Source organism: Barbatula barbatula (genome assembly GCF_947034865.1).
Source record: "Barbatula barbatula genome assembly, chromosome: 20".
NCBI lineage: Eukaryota > Metazoa > Chordata > Actinopteri > Cypriniformes > Nemacheilidae > Barbatula > Barbatula barbatula.
In genome coordinates, this window is record NC_136783.1 from 776157 (window position 1) to 794543 (window position 18387).

General features: G+C 42.3%; 1 protein-coding gene and 1 long non-coding RNA gene across 3 annotated transcripts in view; both read right to left on the reverse strand.

The window, feature by feature from the left end:
• Positions 1-785: 785 nt before the first annotated feature.
• Positions 786-18387, reverse strand: part of nckap1l (NCK associated protein 1 like) — a 75435-nt gene continuing 57833 nt past the window's right edge. Inside the window, exons 25-31 of one of the 2 annotated variants that reach the window (XM_079483291.1) lie at positions 17240-17322; positions 15362-15442; positions 11764-11857; positions 11537-11653; positions 2087-2196; positions 1896-1985; positions 786-1805 (exon numbers count right to left, since the gene is read on the reverse strand). In XM_079483291.1, the coding sequence (XP_079339417.1) occupies positions 1692-1805; positions 1896-1985; positions 2087-2196; positions 11537-11653; positions 11764-11857; positions 15362-15442; positions 17240-17322 (689 nt within the window). In that variant the 3' untranslated portion in view covers positions 786-1691. Of the gene's footprint in view, positions 1806-1895; positions 1986-2086; positions 2197-11536; positions 11654-11763; positions 11858-14616; positions 14856-15361; positions 15443-17239; positions 17323-18387 lie in introns of those variants that run through there. The other variant, XM_079483292.1, reaches the window with a different exon arrangement.
• LOC306909510 lies at positions 12782-13361 on the reverse strand. Its single transcript, XR_013788084.1, has 3 exons — positions 13258-13361; positions 13108-13181; positions 12782-12886 (listed from the first exon to the last, which is right to left on the reverse strand). It is a non-coding gene; the product is annotated as an uncharacterized lncRNA (long non-coding RNA).

Consider the following 18387-nt stretch of genomic DNA (forward strand, 5'->3'; position numbering starts at 1 on the left):
CCAAGACAGCCCCACAACATCCAGAGACTTAAGGTACTCAGGGCGAATCTCATCCACCCCCGGTGCCTTGCCACTGAGGAGTTTCTTGACTACCTCAGTGACTTCGGCTTGGGTGATGGACGAGTCCACCTCTGAGCCCTCAGCCTCTGCTTCCTCAATGGAGGATGTGACGGTGGGATTGAGGAGATCCTCGAAGTACTCCTTCCACCGTCCGACGACATCCCCAGTTGAGGTCAACAGCCTCCCACCTTCACTGTAAACAGCGTTGGTAGGGCACTGTTTCCCTCTCCTGAGGCGCCGGACGGTTTGCCAGAATCTCTTCGAGGCCAGTCGATAGTCCTTCTCCATGGCCTCACCAAACTCCTCCCAGGCCCGAGTTTTTGCCTCCACAACCACCCGGGCAGCAGTCCCTGTTTTCTTCTAAACTATGTTATTTTATTTTTTATTCTTAACTGGTTAATTTTTATTTTTCTTATTTCTTCTAAACTATGTTATTTTATTTTTTATTCTTAACTGGTTAATTTTATTTTTCTTATTTCTTAACTGTTTTATCAAATGGATATTTTTTATTTCTTCTATGTAAAGCACTTTGAATTGCCATTGTGTATGAAATGTGCTATACAAATAAACTTGCCTTGCCTTGCCTATGTCACTTTTCCTCTTCATCAATGAAATATCACTCCGTGGAAAAAGTTTGATGGGAATATCCAGCTGCTTTAAAATATCGTTCAGAGTGTATTTTCCAGGGTCCCCTTTACACACCAAAGAAAACAACAACATTTCTCATGATCTTGTCATAGACAAACAAAACTTGTCATTTTGTTAAGATGTTATTTATTCTGCATACATTTTGAACATTTATAGCCTACAGTAATCTCCATTTTGTTGCAAACAACAATGATTAGCAAATGTAGAAAGCACTGATATCAGTTATTCACCATTAGTACAAAAATAATTGAAAGCACGGCAGGTCCACTTCATTTCTTTACCATTGTTGACAAATGGTCAAACTGTAGCCGAAATAAAAAACAAGAGACCACTTCCACCTTAGTACATTTGTTGTTACTATGGTTTTACCGCAAATGTAAGTTACATTTTCTAGGAAAATCATACATACAATCACGTGTGATACTGATAAAGTATTTACTTTCCATTCTATTGCGACTCATATTTTTGCACCGCTCATCTTTCATTAATTCATGCCAAACTCTAAGCAGTGAATTGAATAGATGTTGTGAAGGGTAGCACCATCTATTGCATTTCGTTGTTTTTGCGTAAAAATGAGTCATTTTGACCGAAATTGTAACTTAATGCAGTCAAATGTAATATTGCACATTTAAAACAGTATTGCAGGCCACAGTTTGAACATCTCTGGTCTACAGCCTAATAACACAAGTTTAAGTTCATTTTCCTGAATTTTAATATTCTTTACAGTTGACTTTTTCAGGTCCACCATTATCTAGTTTAAATCTAACAGTGAAAATGAGCATTGTTATTACATTAAACAAGTCATAATAATGGTCATTGATGATACATAAAGTGGTAAAATAATTGCAAACCTTTTTGAGATGCAAGGTGAAGGAGCAGACTAAACAATGAAAAAAAACCTGCACATTTCCTAAAGCACCGCTTATTAACATTAATGGTAATTATTGTGTGCAGGTTGTTTTCATTATATTGATGATACATCACTACATGGTGTGGATGAAGGTCTGGTGCACCTCTCTGTAAGCATTTCGCAGAAGCACATATGGGAAACGCTTCTCCAGAACGTCCTGACTGAGGAAGGGTGACTCCTGCACTATCTAAACCATACAAAAGATATATCAAATAAAGAGAGAGTGGTATGAGTTTTATATTTAAGCTTTGTTATAGTTAACGGTTTGGTTTATTACCATGTGTAGGAGGAGATACACTGAATCTCGGTTCTTCATTTCTACTCGCTCCTCACTCTGACCAAGCTGCAGTAAAACTGAAGATGCCACCTACACAATCAACAAATGTTGGTGAAAATATCTAATTCAGCCAGCGACTCATGAGTCTAGCAGTGTAAAACCCAATGAAGTTGGACCAAATGTTCACTCACCTTAAGAAACTCTTCTAGGTGCATCTGGATGCTCTTCCGCTGGACAGTGAACATGGCAGCTGCCAGATGATTCACCGCTGTGGCCAAGCAGTGGATGTTGTTTTGGTGACCTGTTAAAGACCAAATCAAACTCAAGCTATGAGATCTAAAAGTGAACTTAATCCCCATGAAACTAAAGCTGCTTTCACACCACACTAAGAAACTTAATATCCTACTACAATTTAAAGTGCAGATGCGTCATTTATTTGAGATCACAGGACATCATTAAAACAGCATTCATTAAATCTTTGATTCCAGAAATGAGCACAAATGGGAAGGTACAGATAAACTGACACACTTTTACTTCATATTTCTATAGAGAGACCCATCTTTTCTATTCATTTCTTTTAAATGATGTGATCGGATGAGGTCTCTTCAACTCCATTGTTGTTATGACTGCAGGTGTTGTCATGATCACGGGGGTGAGACACAGACAGAGGACCCAGGTGTAGACAAGCGGGTGAAGGGTGAACAGAACACTTTAATAATAACACAAAACAAACACCCACGAGGTGTAACATAACAAAACAGAGGGAAACAATAACATGACAAGACAGGACTAAGACTAACTACACTTAAACAAGAATTAACTATTAACTAGGAATGGCTGACGCGAAAAAGACGTTCCTAAGCTTTGTGAGATCCCGAAGCGCAGATGTTTGGAAACACTGATCCGAAGCGTGAATCAAAACACCCGTGTCACGTGACTACGGCTAAATGAAGCCTCGATGTGTTTCGACAGGTGGTATGGTCCACCGAATCAGTGTTTGATTGACACGGTCAGGTACAGACCACACAATCTCACATCTGTATAAAAGTGAAGTCAACGCATCTTGACCTCGTGGGTTTTTGTTAGAGGAGTTTGATTTTGAGAAAGTGGATATTTGGTGATATAATGACATTTATAGTGCGATTTGTTTAGTTATATTTAGGATAACTGTGGTGGAGGGTACAGATCCAGGATCAGCATCACCTGGGAAACAGCCCGGCAGCTAATGCTGATTGCCCACACCTGATGCCGATTAGCTGCCGGGCATATAAACTGCACGCACACACCACTCGGGGAGCTTGTACTCCTCATAGCTAACACTTTGTCTTCTCTTCCTTTAGAGTCCAGCGAGTAAAGAAACCATGAAGGAATCATTTGCACGAGCAAGGACTGGCACCTGGTTGAACACGAGCACCTCGGGTTGTCACCGGTGGATTGAGTCTTTCCCCTCCGGGGTTGTTTACACCTGCTGTCTTGTGTCCGTAGTGCCACAAGTGGTGGAGAATGCGGGCATAGTGGTAAGAGACCTCCGAGCCAGCAAAAAAAAAAATATATATATTTTTGTTTTCCTAACATCTGTGTTTTTTTTCCGTCGAAAGAAGTACGGACACACTCTCTCTCCGCGACCAAAATGGAGGAAATCTTACGTCGACTCACAGAGGTGTCAGTCCGCCAGCAGCAGTGTTTCGACCAGAGTGAGCAGGCCGAGAGATCAAACAGCTCTAGGCAACCGCGACTCGAGCTCCGCTAGCCGAACCACGTCACCAGGCTACCATGCAACTGACGAAGATGTCAGCCCAAGATGACGTTGAGGCGTACTTACACACCTTCGAAGTAATCGCCAACAGGAAAGGGTGGAGGAGTGACCAGTGGGCGCACATCCTAGCACCCTTCTTGACGGAAGAGGCACAGCGAGCCTATTACGCCCGACCAACTGCCCAGGCTGATGATTACCGTGTGCTGAAAAGCGAGATCCTAGCACGAGGGGGACTGTCGCCTCCCTGTGCAGCTCAACAATTTCACGGGTGGAGCTACAAGGAACGAGAGCCGGTACGGCAGCAGGTCGCTCAACTGACGTGCCTGGTTCATCTCTGGCTGCTGGCGGCCGATTCCGACTGCACTGACCGTCTCCTATGGCCCTACCCTGACACCTCCAACGGCCGGTGAGCATGACGAACCCGAGGACGATGAAGGAGTTGATCGAGGCGGTGGAATTGGCGGAAACTTCGCCGCCCGAGACGCTGGAAAGAGAGAGAGGATGGCGCTCCGGAGGGGTGGATATGACAAACAACGGCCGGAGGGTACTTTCCGACCAGTGAATAGGCCGGCGGCCCCTGAACCCGTGGACGAGTCCATGCCCACCGAACCCCCAGCATCCGTGCATGGATGACGGGATGCACCATGCACCGCTCGGTTACCCAGGGAGCACCCATAAGGGCTATCCGTGTGGGGAAGAAGTCGCACTCGCACCATCAAACTCTCTTGCGCACACCATCAAACTCTCTCTCGCACCATCAAACTCTCTCTCGCACCATCAAACTCTCTCTCGCACCATCAAACTCTCTCTCTCTAACCATCAAACTCTCTCTCTCTAACCATCAAACTCTCTCTCGCACCATCAAACTCTCTCTCGCACCATCAAACTCTCTCTCGCACCATCAAACTCTCTCTCTCTAACCATCAAACTCTCTCTCTAACCATCAAACTCTCTCTCTCTAACCGTCAAACTCTCTCTCTCTAACCATCAAACTATCTCCCGCACCATCAAACTCTCTCTCTCTAACCATCAAACTCTGTCTCTCTAACCATCAAACTATCTCCCGCAGCATCAAACTCTCTCTCTCTAACCATCAAACTCTCTCTCGCACCATCAAACTCTCTCTCGCACCATCAAACTCTCTCTCGCACCATCAAACTCTCTCTCTCTAACCATCAAACTCTCTCTCTAACCATCAAACTCTCTCTCTCTAACCGTCAAACTCTCTCTCTCTAACCATCAAACTATCTCCCGCACCATCAAACTCTCTCTCTCTAACCATCAAACTCTGTCTCTCTAACCATCAAACTATCTCCCGCAGCATCAAACTCTCTCTCTCTAACCATCAAACTCTCTCTCGCACCATCAAACTCTCTATCGCACCATCAAACTCTCTCTCTAACCATCAAACTATCTCCCGCACCATCAAACTCTCTCTCTCTAACCATCAAACTCTCTCTCGCACCATCAAACTCTCTCTCTAACCATCAAACTCTCTCTCGCACCATCAAACTCTCTCTCTCTAACCATCAAACTCTCTCCCGCACCATCAAACTCTCTCTCTAACCGTCAAACTCTCCCGCACCATCAAACTCTCTCTCTAACCATCAAACACTCGTTCGCACCATCAAACTCTCTCCCGCACCATCAAACTCTCTCTCTCTAACCGTCAAACTCTCTCCCGCACCATCAAACTCTCTCTCTAACCATCAAACTCTCTCTCGCACCATCAAACTCTCTCTCTAACCATCAAACTCTCTCTCTCTAACCGTCAAACTCTCTCTCTCTAACCGTCAAACTCTCTCCCGCACCGTCAAACTCTCTCTCTAACCATCAAACTCTCTCTCTCTAACCGTCAAACTCTCTCTCTAACCGTCAAACTCTCTCTCTAACCGTCAAACTCTCTCTCTAACCGTCAAACTCTCTCTCTAACCGTCAAACTCTCTCTCGCACCGTCAAACTCTCTCTCGCACCATCAAACTCTCTCTCTAACCGTCAAACTCTCTCTCTAACCGTCAAACTCTCTCTCTAACCGTCAAACTCTCTCTCTAACCATCAAACTCTCTCTCGCACCATCAAACTCTCTCTCTAACCATCAAACTCTCTCTCGCACCATCAAACTCTCTCTCTCTAACCATCAAACTCTCTCCCGCACCATCAAACTCTCTCTCTAACCGTCAAACTCTCCCGCACCATCAAACTCTCTCTCTAACCATCAAACACTCGTTCGCACCATCAAACTCTCTCCCGCACCATCAAACTCTCTCTCTCTAACCGTCAAACTCTCTCCCGCACCATCAAACTCTCTCTCTAACCATCAAACTCTCTCTCGCACCATCAAACTCTCTCTCTAACCATCAAACTCTCTCTCTCTAACCGTCAAACTCTCTCTCTCTAACCGTCAAACTCTCTCCCGCACCGTCAAACTCTCTCTCTAACCATCAAACTCTCTCTCTCTAACCGTCAAACTCTCTCTCTAACCGTCAAACTCTCTCTCTAACCGTCAAACTCTCTCTCTAACCGTCAAACTCTCTCTCTAACCGTCAAACTCTCTCTCGCACCGTCAAACTCTCTCTCGCACCATCAAACTCTCTCTCTAACCGTCAAACTCTCTCTCTAACCGTCAAACTCTCTCTCTAACCGTCAAACTCTCTCTCTAACCATCAAACTCTCTCTCTAACCATCAAACTCTCTCTCGCACCATCAAACTCTCTCTCGCACCATCAAACTCTCTCTCGCACCATCAAACTCTCTCTCGCACCATCAAACTCTCTCTCTAACCATCAAACTCTCTCTCGCGCCATCAAACTCTCTCTCGCGCCATCAAACTCTCTCTCGCGCCATCAAACTCTCTCTCTCGCCATCAAACTCTCTCTCTAACCATCAAACTCTCTCTCTAACCATCAAACTCTCTCTCTAACCATCAAACTCTCTCTCGCACCATCAAACTCTCTCTCGCACCATCAAACTCTCTCTCGCACCATCAAACTCTCTCTCGCACCATCAAACTCTCTCTCTAACCATCAAACTCTCTCTCGCACCATCAAACTCTCTCTCGCACCATCAAACTCTCTCTCTCTCACCATCGAACTCTCTCCCGCACACCATCAAACTCTCTCTCGCACCATCAAACTTTCTCTCGCACCATCAAACTCTCTCTCGCACCATCAAACTCTCTTGCGCACACCATCAAACTCTCTCTCTCACCATCAAACTCTCTCTCTCACCATCAAACTCTCTCCCGCACACCATCAAACTCTCACTCGCACACCATCAAACTCTCACTCGCACACCATTAAACAAACTCTCTCTCTAACCATCAAACTCTCTCTCTAACCATCAAACTCTCTGTCTCACCATCAAACTCTCTCTCGCACACCATCAAACTCTCTCTCGCACCGTCAAACTCTCTCCCGCCATTAAACTCTCTCTCTAACCGTCAAACTCTCTCTCTAACCGTCAAACTCTCTCCCGCACCATCAAACTCTCTCTCTCTAACCATCAAACTCTCTCTCTCATCATCAAACTCTCTCTCTCACCATCAAACTCTCTCTCTCACCATCAAACTCTCTCTCGCACACCATCAAACTCTCATTTTTAGTCTCCCTATTTAATGCCCTCTTGTCTATTGTCTTGTGCTCGTTCCTGGTACATGTTTCCTGCCCTGTACGTAAGAGTTCCTTTGTTCTTGTTCTGGGCTGCTGTATGATTATGTTAAGTTACCTAGTGAGTTTTGTGTTTGGTTATTTTTGCCCCCCATGTGGGAAGTGATTGCTTTCTGTTTTGGTATCTTGTTTGTTAGTGTTTTCCCCATCGTGGGTGTTTATGTTGTTTATTAAAGTCTGTTTGTTAACCCCTTCATCCCCGCTGCCTTGCACTTGGGTTCTTCCACACACATTCCACTGTGATTCACGACAGATGGTGACATCCAAATTATTTACTTTTAACAAAACAAATATTAAGTGTTTACCTGCCAACAGGCCCTGTGCATTTTAAGGTTTAAATAGTATCAAAATTGTATTTTGTATTTCAAATACATGTGTTTGAAATACTGCCCATCCCTGAATACATTGTCCATTTTACAGTTTTTCTCCATTGGTTTGGCTCATTTCTTGAAACAGAAATTACATTCTCAAAACAACATGGACAAACCTCCAAACAACTTGGCAATTGTTTACAACAGAATGGAATTTCTCATTCATTTGATCAAATTGCAAATGTCTAAATACATGTCTCAATGTCTCGCTACATCTTTGCAAATGATTAAGTACAGGTAGCCTACATTTAGCACAATTTCCAAGTGAATTGATCTTGTTGGTCTAAACTGATTGTCCGATTCTCAGTCTAATGGTTGTTCCCTCCAAAACGTTTCAGCGTCGTTTCATTGTATAAGTCATCATATGCACAATAGTCTGTTCAATTGTCAAAATTAGTCAAGACCATAATACCATGAATACCATATATGAATCCCTAGGAACATTTTATAAATTTATTACAGCAATTGACAGTCAGGTGAAACTAGAACTTGACTAACGAAGGAGGAGATTCACACATCTCAGATGGCCAATTAAACAGTATGTTTAGTTACCTGACAGGTGCTGTCCATGACTGTGAATGCTGCCAAACATGTATATAAAGAGCTTGACATGCAGAACCAATACAATTTCTGAACATGGAGGCACCTGGCCAAGTAAATGAACAAGGGCAACTGCCTGCTGGAGGAAGAGGAGGAAGAGGAGGAAGAGGAGGAAGAGGAGGAGTAAGGGTGCGTGGTGGTGGAATAGGGGGAAGAGGACGAGGAGCACGAAGACACCATGCTGTCCCGGATGAAATTCGGGCCACAGTTGTAGACCATGTCATCAACCATGGCCTCACAATGGCGGAGGCAGGTCGCCGAGTTCAGCCTAATGTGCCTCGCTCTACAGTCTCCTCCATCATCCAAACCTTTCGTAGGGAAAACAGGTATGTAGTAGGACACTGTGTATAGAGCATGAAATATATATATTTAAACAATTACCTACTCATTTAGTGCGTGTGTGTGATAGGCCTACAGTAATATCTTACTTCAATGGTATGTTATGATACTAAAAATGACAAGTATGGAATAGTTTATTTTCTACAGTATTGATGATACAGTTTACAGTAGTATTCCAGTCACTGTGCAGTGATGCATTAGAATTGTGGTAAAGTAACTGTGTAAAACAACAATACAATAACATATGTAACTCATTCTGTAAGGAATACATAATGTAAACATTACGAATGTAGTGTTGACCTTTGAATTCTATCTCTAGGATTAGACGACAACCTTGCACGGGTGGCTTCTCAATGAACAACTTCTCAATGAACAACAAGAACAAGAGATCTGTAACATGGTGATGGCAAATAATGCCATCACATTGAGACAGATCCGCACTGCAATCCTGCAAGACAATGCCATATTCCAAAATATCAACTCCATAAGCATCTCCACAATAGACCGTATATTGAAGAAGCATCAGATGACAATGAAGCAAATTTATAGGGTACCATTTGAGAGGAACTCTGATAGAGTGAAAGAACTGCGGTACCAGTATGTACATGCAAGTCAGTTACTGGTTGTCCATCATTGTAACCTTTTTACAATTAAACAGTGGTTCCCAAACTTTATTCGCTTCAGAATCCACTTTACGTGATTTGTGTATCCAGGTATGAAAATATTTGATTTACATTTCAGTAAGCGTAGTCATTGACTATTTCCTCCCTCCCCTTTTTGTCAAATACCCCCTGTAGTAACTCTGCATAGGGATACATGTACCCCAGGTTTGGAACCACAGGAGTAGTAGCCAGTAGTATATTGAACTTGTGGAGAACATAGAACATTCCTATGTAATTGTTTGTAACTGTATGTGTATGACTCTTCTGCATGACTGATTTGAGATTTTCTTCTTTTCCGCTATTGTAGAGAATAATGGCATTGGAAGGAAACGAGACCCCTCACATCCTCGTGTTTGTGGATGAAGCTGGCTTCAACCTGGCCAAGGGCCGAAGACGTGGCCGTAATATTATTGGCCACCGGGCCACGGTGGATGTCCCAGGCCAGCGAGGGGGCAATATAACTATGTGTGCTGCCATATCTGAGAATGGTGTGGCCACTCACATCCCCAGTCTTGGCCCATACAATACACAGAAGCTCCTTCTTTTCTTAGACCGCCTTCATTTTGATTTGATCCCTGAAAATGAGAGAGGTCTTGTAGGGCCTCACCTACCACAATATGTCATTGTATGGGACAATGTGAATTTCCACCGTGGCCCGCTCATCAGGGCCTGGTTCACTACTCATCCAAGGATGGTCATGGTGTTCCTACCACCTTATTCTCCTTTCCTCAATCCTATTGAGGAGTTTTTCTCCGCTTGGAGGTGGAGAGTGTATGAGCATCGGGCTCAAGATCAGAGGTCCCTGCTCCATGCAATGGATGCTGCTTGTGAGGATATTACAGGAGATCAGTGTAGGGGATGGTTGCGACATGCACGCCGTTTCTTCCCTCGTTGCATCGCAAGGGAGAATATACGCTGTGATGTGGACGAGAATCTGTGGCCAGACAGACAACAGCGTGTGGATGGCCAGGAGGGTGAGGACGATGCCCAGGAGAGGGAGGGTGAGGACAGCGACCAGTGAACTGTTAATTGTGAAAGTCCAGCTTTATTTACAGCACTGCAGGCTGCATATAATTTTATTTTTTTTTATTTTTTTATATTACAGTATATTAGGTATGCTGTATACATTTTCTTTTTACTCTAATGTATGGTAGTTACTTTATGTTTATGTGAGTACTTGTGTGCTGCAACCAAACTGCCTTCGAGAAATGAATAAAGATTAACTGAACTGAACTGAACTGATGTGTGTGATTGATAATGGTTACAATTTCCTTGGCAGTATGAGTGCATTGTGTAATGTCAAACCTTGGAGGCTACTCTTACCCTAAAATCCTATTTTTTTAGGTTTTCCACAATTGTATTCTGGTAGCTAGACCAAAAACAGTACAGTAACCATTGTCAATGAAGGATTGGGCTATGACTGAAAGGTGGACATGAGGGATGTTTCAATGGTCCTCTGCCATAGTGACAAAACATCTAAACATTCTGACTTGCAGTGCTTACACGATGCCAAAGGGACGAAGCATTTTGGGGGCACTGACTGTTTAAATGAGAAGGAAATTTTGTTTTGACACATGAGTGAACTGTTTTGGGAGAGATATGAGCTGTTGCAGGTAAACCATGGTGTTGTGCTGAACCATCCACACTATTTTGGGAAAAGCATCAAGAGTGTTGAGAACGTCCGGTCTGTTTCAAGAAATGAGCCAAAGCAATTGAGAAGGATCTTTGTCATTTTGGTTGCACTGACTGTTTATATGGGAAAGGAACTTAGCTTTGAAGCATGAGTGAACAGTTTTGGGAGAGATGTTAGCTTTTGCAATTGAGCTATAGTGTTGTGCTGAACTGTAAGACTGTTTTGCCAAATGATCTTAGAATTTTGAGAATGTCATTTCTGTTTCAAGAAATGAGCCAAACCAATGGAGAAAAACTGTAAAAACAGTTGATTTGTTGATTCGAACACAAAAAAAAAACATTTTTCAGAGCACAAATGCAACTTCATATAGATCCACTGTTTTTATTCCAGTGCGTCATCACATCAAACATTCGCTTCACTTTATCACGTTGGCTTTTAGACTGATCAGGGAAAACAAGTGAATGGAATAAGGAGATGTCATGTGTCCACAGCTGAAATAAAAAAAATTTAAAGTGTCTAGAAGTCAATGTGCATAAGGTTGCACCAGATCAAGCTAATACTGCCCGTGATCATCGATCTCATCTCTACACCTGACGGAGAATGTTTTAATCTTACCTCCATGTTCGCGCCTGTAGAATGAGTTTGGATCTTGACAAAGGGTGGGTAGAGACACAGCTATATAGACCAGAAGCAGGCAGGTGATTTTAAACTCATCCTCAATGGACGTGTTGTCTGACATAGAGAGGAACACATAATGGAGTGAAAGGTCTGACAGAAAGTGAAAATAACATGAATGAATTATGCATATTATAGTTCCAGGCCTTCGTTTATCATGATGTCACCTGTCAGCATGTTTGCAATAGCTGCAACCAGTGCAGGGTCGATGTCACATGACAATCCAGCCGCAGATGCCATCTCATACACATCCAGTGTCGCCTGTGATCAAAAAGGGATTTGTATGTTTTAGCCCATTTCAATATAAGACAGACTGCCATGTTGCTATAGACACTCAACATGCATATATTTGCCAGTTTAGTATTCACTGCAATCATACCTGCTTATTCATGACGTGAGTACTCAATTATTTTCTACCAAGAAATTATTGTTGCTCATGTACATCTTACATGAATACAGCAGTCCAAATAAAACAACTATTTAAACAGATACCATCGCTAATGTATATCCTGGATACATTTGCCATGCATGCTTTAAAGAGCTATGGATAAACAATTAAATACCTACAGCCATTTTTTTATACACGCAGTATTGCAAATGTCCATATTTTAAAAGATCAGGTATTCTGAATTCTATTATACAATGTATGATTATAAAAATTGCTATACATTATTTTTTAGATATTATTATTACAACTCTATATATGTCATGGCAACACCAGGCTCAGTCAACACTGATAAACCCTACTGAGGGATTATTGGGTCAGATTGTAAACTAAAAGTCTAAAACTAAAAGTCTTAAACCAAAACTAAAAGTCTAAATTTGAAACTAAAAGCCCAAGTCGAAAAATCCTCAATCCTAAATGGGTAAATGATTAAATGATGCCCAATCCTAAATACAAAATGCCCTAACCTAAATACCAAATTCATTTTTAGACTTTTAGTTTCAAATTTTGACTTTTAGTTTTGGTTTAAGACTTTTAGTTTAAGACTTTTAGTTTTAGACTTTTAGTTTACAATCTGACCCGATAATCCCTCCATAAAACCCACCCAATCACCCAAATACTAATCACCTGCACCTGAAATCCATCGCTGAACCTCATCAAGAACCCTTAAAGTTTTCACCAGTCACATTTTCTGGTCTCCCTTATGGTTCAGGTCTCACAACGATAGGCCTACTCCTATGGCTTGCCTGTGATCTCTTTCGTATCTTCTCTTACGATCATCCACCTTCACCTGAAACTCCATCAGCATACTTACCTCCTTCATGTCTTCATGTGTTGTTCTTCATCTGGTAAATAAGAACCAATCATAAGTCATCCTATCTCCAAAATTCATATATACTCACCTGCTGTTGTTATTCCACCTACAGGTCAATAAATACATCTGCTTAGTGAATGAATGAAGACCGGACCACAACAGCATGTATCCAGCAGGTTTAGATTCCTCCACATTTCGCCCTGTCACCTTTTACACCAGGTTCCACAAACATTATCTTCTTTGGCTACTCACCAACATGCCATTCCCATGGTCACAGAGCGGAGGAATAGAGTCTGGCGAACTGGTACTTGGAGAACATTCTGTCTCTAAACATTGAGAAAACAAAAGATCTTATCAAAGCCAGGTGGGCTCATGTAAAAGATACACTTTCTCAACTCTTACCCCATGAGGTTCAGAGACCATTATCTCTTCAGAAATTATTGTATGCCCTATTCAATAGTCCTTGGACAAGGAAATCACCGCCGCCAGTGCCTCCAAACCTACTCCACCAGGTTGTCCTCCCAATCACACATATGTTCCACCTACTCAAAGGACTCTGTTAATTCAGGCTACATACACTGGCATGACTGATGACATCAGAGGGTATGTGAAAGGATGCCAGAGAGTGTGCCATAGTCAAAACAATTTGCCGTCTACCATCTGGCAAACTCATCTCTCTTCCCAGAAAGTATTGCTTTTCACACGTGGTATCAGAATGAATCTCCCCTGCAGAAAGTTGACTCCCAGATACATTGACCCCTTTCCCATCATAGGGCAGTCGTGGCCTAATGGTTAGAGCGTCGGACTCGTGACCAGAAAGTTGCCAGTTCGATCCTCAGGGCCGGCAGGTAACGACTGAGTTGCCCTTGAGCAAGGCACCTGACGCCCTACTTGCTCCCCGGGCGCTGCAGTGATAGCTGCCCACTGCTCCGGGTGTACGTGTGTTCATGGATGGGTTAAATACAGAGGTCACATTTCAGGTATGGTTCACCATAACTGACAAATAGGTCACTTTCATCATCCGCCAGATAAATCTGTCACACATACAAACTCAAGCTCCCCTCACATTACAGAATCCTCCTAAAACCCTATCACTCACCTGTTCCTGCTATCCCCACATGGTGCAGAGGAAGATATTTTCTCTCAATAGTCCTGAAAGACTCTACAGACTGCAGCGCCAACCCCAATCAAACACAACTGAAGCAGCTAATCAAGATGTTAAGGGTGACTTGATGATTACAGACAGGTGTGCAGAAGCAGGGTCGGAGTTGCAGTCTGTAGGACGTTAGGGGGTTGGAGATCCCTGTTCTGCAGTGTATTCTGTTAAATATAGCTCCCGTCGCTGAGGTGGGCAGTTGGAGTTGACTGGGAGGGTTATGATCCAGAAAAAAAGTTCCTTTTTTCTTTGGAGATGACATCGTAGAACCCAATCTTCGGACAGACTCCATCAGAATGTCCAGCACCTGAAGGTCGTGGCTACTCACCTTGACATATGTGGACCTCAGGGGCGGGCCATGAAGGGGGGTTCTGTCACGGCAGTGCCAGTCTCGGTTACCACTCAACACACCCAATCGCCTGAATACTTTCACTTGCACCTGAAATTAATCACTGCACCTAATCGGGAGCACTACGAGTATTCACCAGTCATTTTCTGATCTCCCTTATGGTTTAGGGTTCAAAACACTATGGCCTCTTGTGTTCAAGCTGCTCCCTTCTGTGCAACCTCTAGTTCTCGTATGATCATCCACCATCACCTGCCATTCTGTCAGCATACTTAACTCCGTCCAGCTCCGGGAATGGCCATTGCCTTCTCGCTTGTCTTCATGTGTCGTTCTCCATCTGGTAAACAGCTAATCAGGGTCAGTTGTGGCTAACTAGTGGTTAGAGCGTTGGGCTTGTGATCAGAAGATTGCCGGTTCTAATCTCAGTGCCAGCAGGTCATGACTGAAGTGCCCTTGAGCAAGACACCTTACCCCTGATTGCTCTGCAGTAATGTGCCACTGAAAAAAAAAACTACTTGTAAGTCGCTTTGGATAAAACCGTCTGCCAAATGAATAATTGTAAATGGTAAACAATAACCAATCAGTGGAATCATCAAATCTCTGGTTACAAGCGACTCATATTCATATATAATCACCTAATGTTACACATACCTGTCAATAAACACACCTGCTTGGTTTTACTCACATCTGTGACTGAGCCTGGTTCTGTTACAATCTATAATTATTGTTTTTGTTCCACAACATGTATCTGTATAGCTGCCTTGCACAATATAAAAAGGCCTTTAGAACTAGACTTGTTACTTGGGGACTTTTGAAATTCAGTTTTACTCCTACAGACAACTAAACACGCCAACTAAAGGCAGTTTATTAAGTGAATTTGGCAGATTAACTTTCATCAAAAGTGACTTGCAGTGCAATAACATTTTAAGAGTTTGTGTTATCAAACCCTTGTCCTTTGTGTTGCTTGCTGAACTGCATTAGTGGTGACACATTAACTGACTTACCTTAATGTCAGTGTCAGAGTCACTGAAGTCCTTTAGACATTTGATGGGTCTCATTAGAAATTGGCAGTGCTTGTCCATAATCTGCAGTAAGAAAGGATTAAAGATGTCCATTAAATTTAGTGTTTTCTCCAAATCAAGAAACTTTGTAAAATGACAAAAATAGGAAGCAATGTGTACTGCATATAGTTAATACTTTATAGTATAATAATATATAATATATGTAATATAAATGTTGATAATCCATGAATTTCCTTTCCTATCGATGAGGGAATGAAAGGTACAGTAGACAATTTGTGATAAATCAGTGGTTGATGTTAAAAGTGTTTCTGTATTTAAATGCATAGAGACATTGTCTGTTCCCCGAATAGTAATACAAAAAAATACTTTCGTTACAAAAATCTTAATTAAACCTCATGACAATTTGATAAATGAGCAAAACCAATTCCTAAGGTTCAGGCTACTTAATATCAGATTGTGCGGTAGCGTCAGCCCTCGTGTGTGGCCCTCCTTGTGTGAAGACCTACCAGTGTAAAGACCTGCGACTCTATCCTGCCCGACTCCACCGAGCAAAGACGCCGACAAGGATGTCTGAATGTAAACTTTGAGAACCCCTGCTGTAGACATACTTTTAGATTGCCTACAAAATTATACCGATATTCAGGGACAGTCTTTCAATGCTACGGTGGTCTAACTTATTTGACAGACATCAATTTGTCCATTTAAAGGGGGAGTCATCAAATGTAACATTACCACTGCTATGCAGATGATACTCAGCTATATAATGTATTTCCTACAGACCAGAAAAAAACTGAACTACCCAAATGGGCAGAGTGCATTCAAGACATACCTGGATGACTTTTAAATTCAAATAAAACAGAAGTACTACTTATTGGACCAAAAACACGCAAGCAGACATATTTTGGATAATAATGCAAATAGATGGCTGCATTGTTACCCCAGCAAATGCAGTAAATAATCTATGCGTTATATAAAACAGCAATCTGTCATTTGAAAGTCACATCTCAAATCTCACTAAAACTGCCTCCTTCTATCTCAGAAATATAGCAAAACTACAAAATGTTCAATTTGTTGTTAATGCCGAAAAGCTAATTCATGCATTTATGACCTCAAGACTTTACCACTGTAAATCACTACTTAGTGTTTGTCCTGCATCATCATTAATCAAATTACAGTTTGTTCAAATTGTAGCAGCTAAAGTTCTTACAAGGTCTAGAAAATATGATCACATTACACCAATTATATTATCCCCACACTGGCTACCCATTAAGAACCACATAGACTATAAAGTACTTGTAATAATTTATAAAGTATTACACGTTTTTTCTCCCGCTCCCGCTACAACTCATCATGCTCTTTACGATCACAAAACTCCGGACTTCTGATAGCACCTAGAATAACTAAATCCACCAAAGGGGGTCGACCTTTCACATACGTAGCACCTAAACTCTGGAATAGCCTTCCTGATACTATTCAGGGCTCAGACACACTCTCAAAGTTTAAATCTAGAGTAAAGACGCATCTTTTCAGCCAAGCATTGACATAATGCTTCAAATGCAAATCAAATGCAAATTATTATCTTCTGCTTAGAAGTCGTGAACAGCAGCTATGCTTATTAGTCTCTTTCTGCCTCCCTCCCCTACCTCTGGATATTTCATCCAAAGCGACTTAAATTGCATTATACAATACATTTGTTTTTGAGTATGTGTAATAATTACACAAAAAATAATTTTGGGGTTAAAATTCATTATTTTAGACCTTATGGGGGTTTCCTTAAAGCTTAGCCCCCCCTCAATTCAAACTCTGGTTTTGAACTACTGTACACATTCAACATTACTAAACAGAAGTTGAGCCATTCACCTCTTCCAGAGCATCTTGAACCATAGATCGAAAGGACAGAATGACACCGACAATGGTCATTCTCTTCAGCACATTCTCACAGCCTGATGGAAAGGACATTTCATTTTACAAAACAGTGTAGTCATGAAGGGGTTGTACAGTAGAAGGACAGCATTGTCCAATTATCACATAAAAACATCAAGTGTTACACTTATTGAAACTATTCTTTATTTCCATTTATCTCCTAAGAATACTTTCTACAACTTCAGTTCAAAGTTCAATTCTGTCATAGTGCTAAAATAAATTACTGTTGCAAAGTCTGAGGACGTACATTAAATAGTTAGTTTTCCCCAAATTGTTGAGTGTTATATTGTGTATAAAGTATTTAGTGTTATGTTGTGTATACAGGTAGGTCTAAAAAAAATGTATATCATGAAACCGTCTTGGTTACGGATGTAACCCGAATTTCCTGATGTAGGGAACGAGACATTGTGTCGAACCGCCAAATGGGGTTTGATCTTGAAAATCTATCAACTCTGATGTACTTTTTAAAAGGCCAATGAAATTGGCGAATAGCCATTCATTCACCTTTTGAGCTCAGGAACCTGAGAAGGATACCCGGGTTGCTTCAGTCAGCGAACCCAAGAACAAGACGTTCCCTTTCTGTCCGTCTCTTGACGTTGTGTCGAATTGACATATAGGGCTCCTATACGAAACACTACTGTGCTTCGCCATATCAGAACCTCAAGCAGCGTAACTCTGACCGGCCGAGGCAAGTCATGGGTGAGCACTGCCACAAATCATGATTTCCCAGTGAAAAAAGTAAAGCAGAACTTGAATAAGGGCACAGGCTTTTACCAACGGCACCCTCACAGGTGGGGGCCTTCCTACTCTAGATACGAGATAGCCGCCTGGCACCGTGAGGGACACTGGGGAGCGCAGGAACCTCGAGAGGAGCTATGGAGGCCACGTCCTACCGACAGGGAGGTGATATGTGGAATTTGCACACACGTCTTGTCAAATGGCGAGAACTAATGGGAGAATGGTGCATGACTCCAACAGGGGTGCACGGAACAGTGGAGTCCACCATGGGGAGGTCACAGGTTCTACATCGGGGAACCAAGAGTGAGGAATATATACACACTCAGCCATAGCGAGCTCGCTTATAA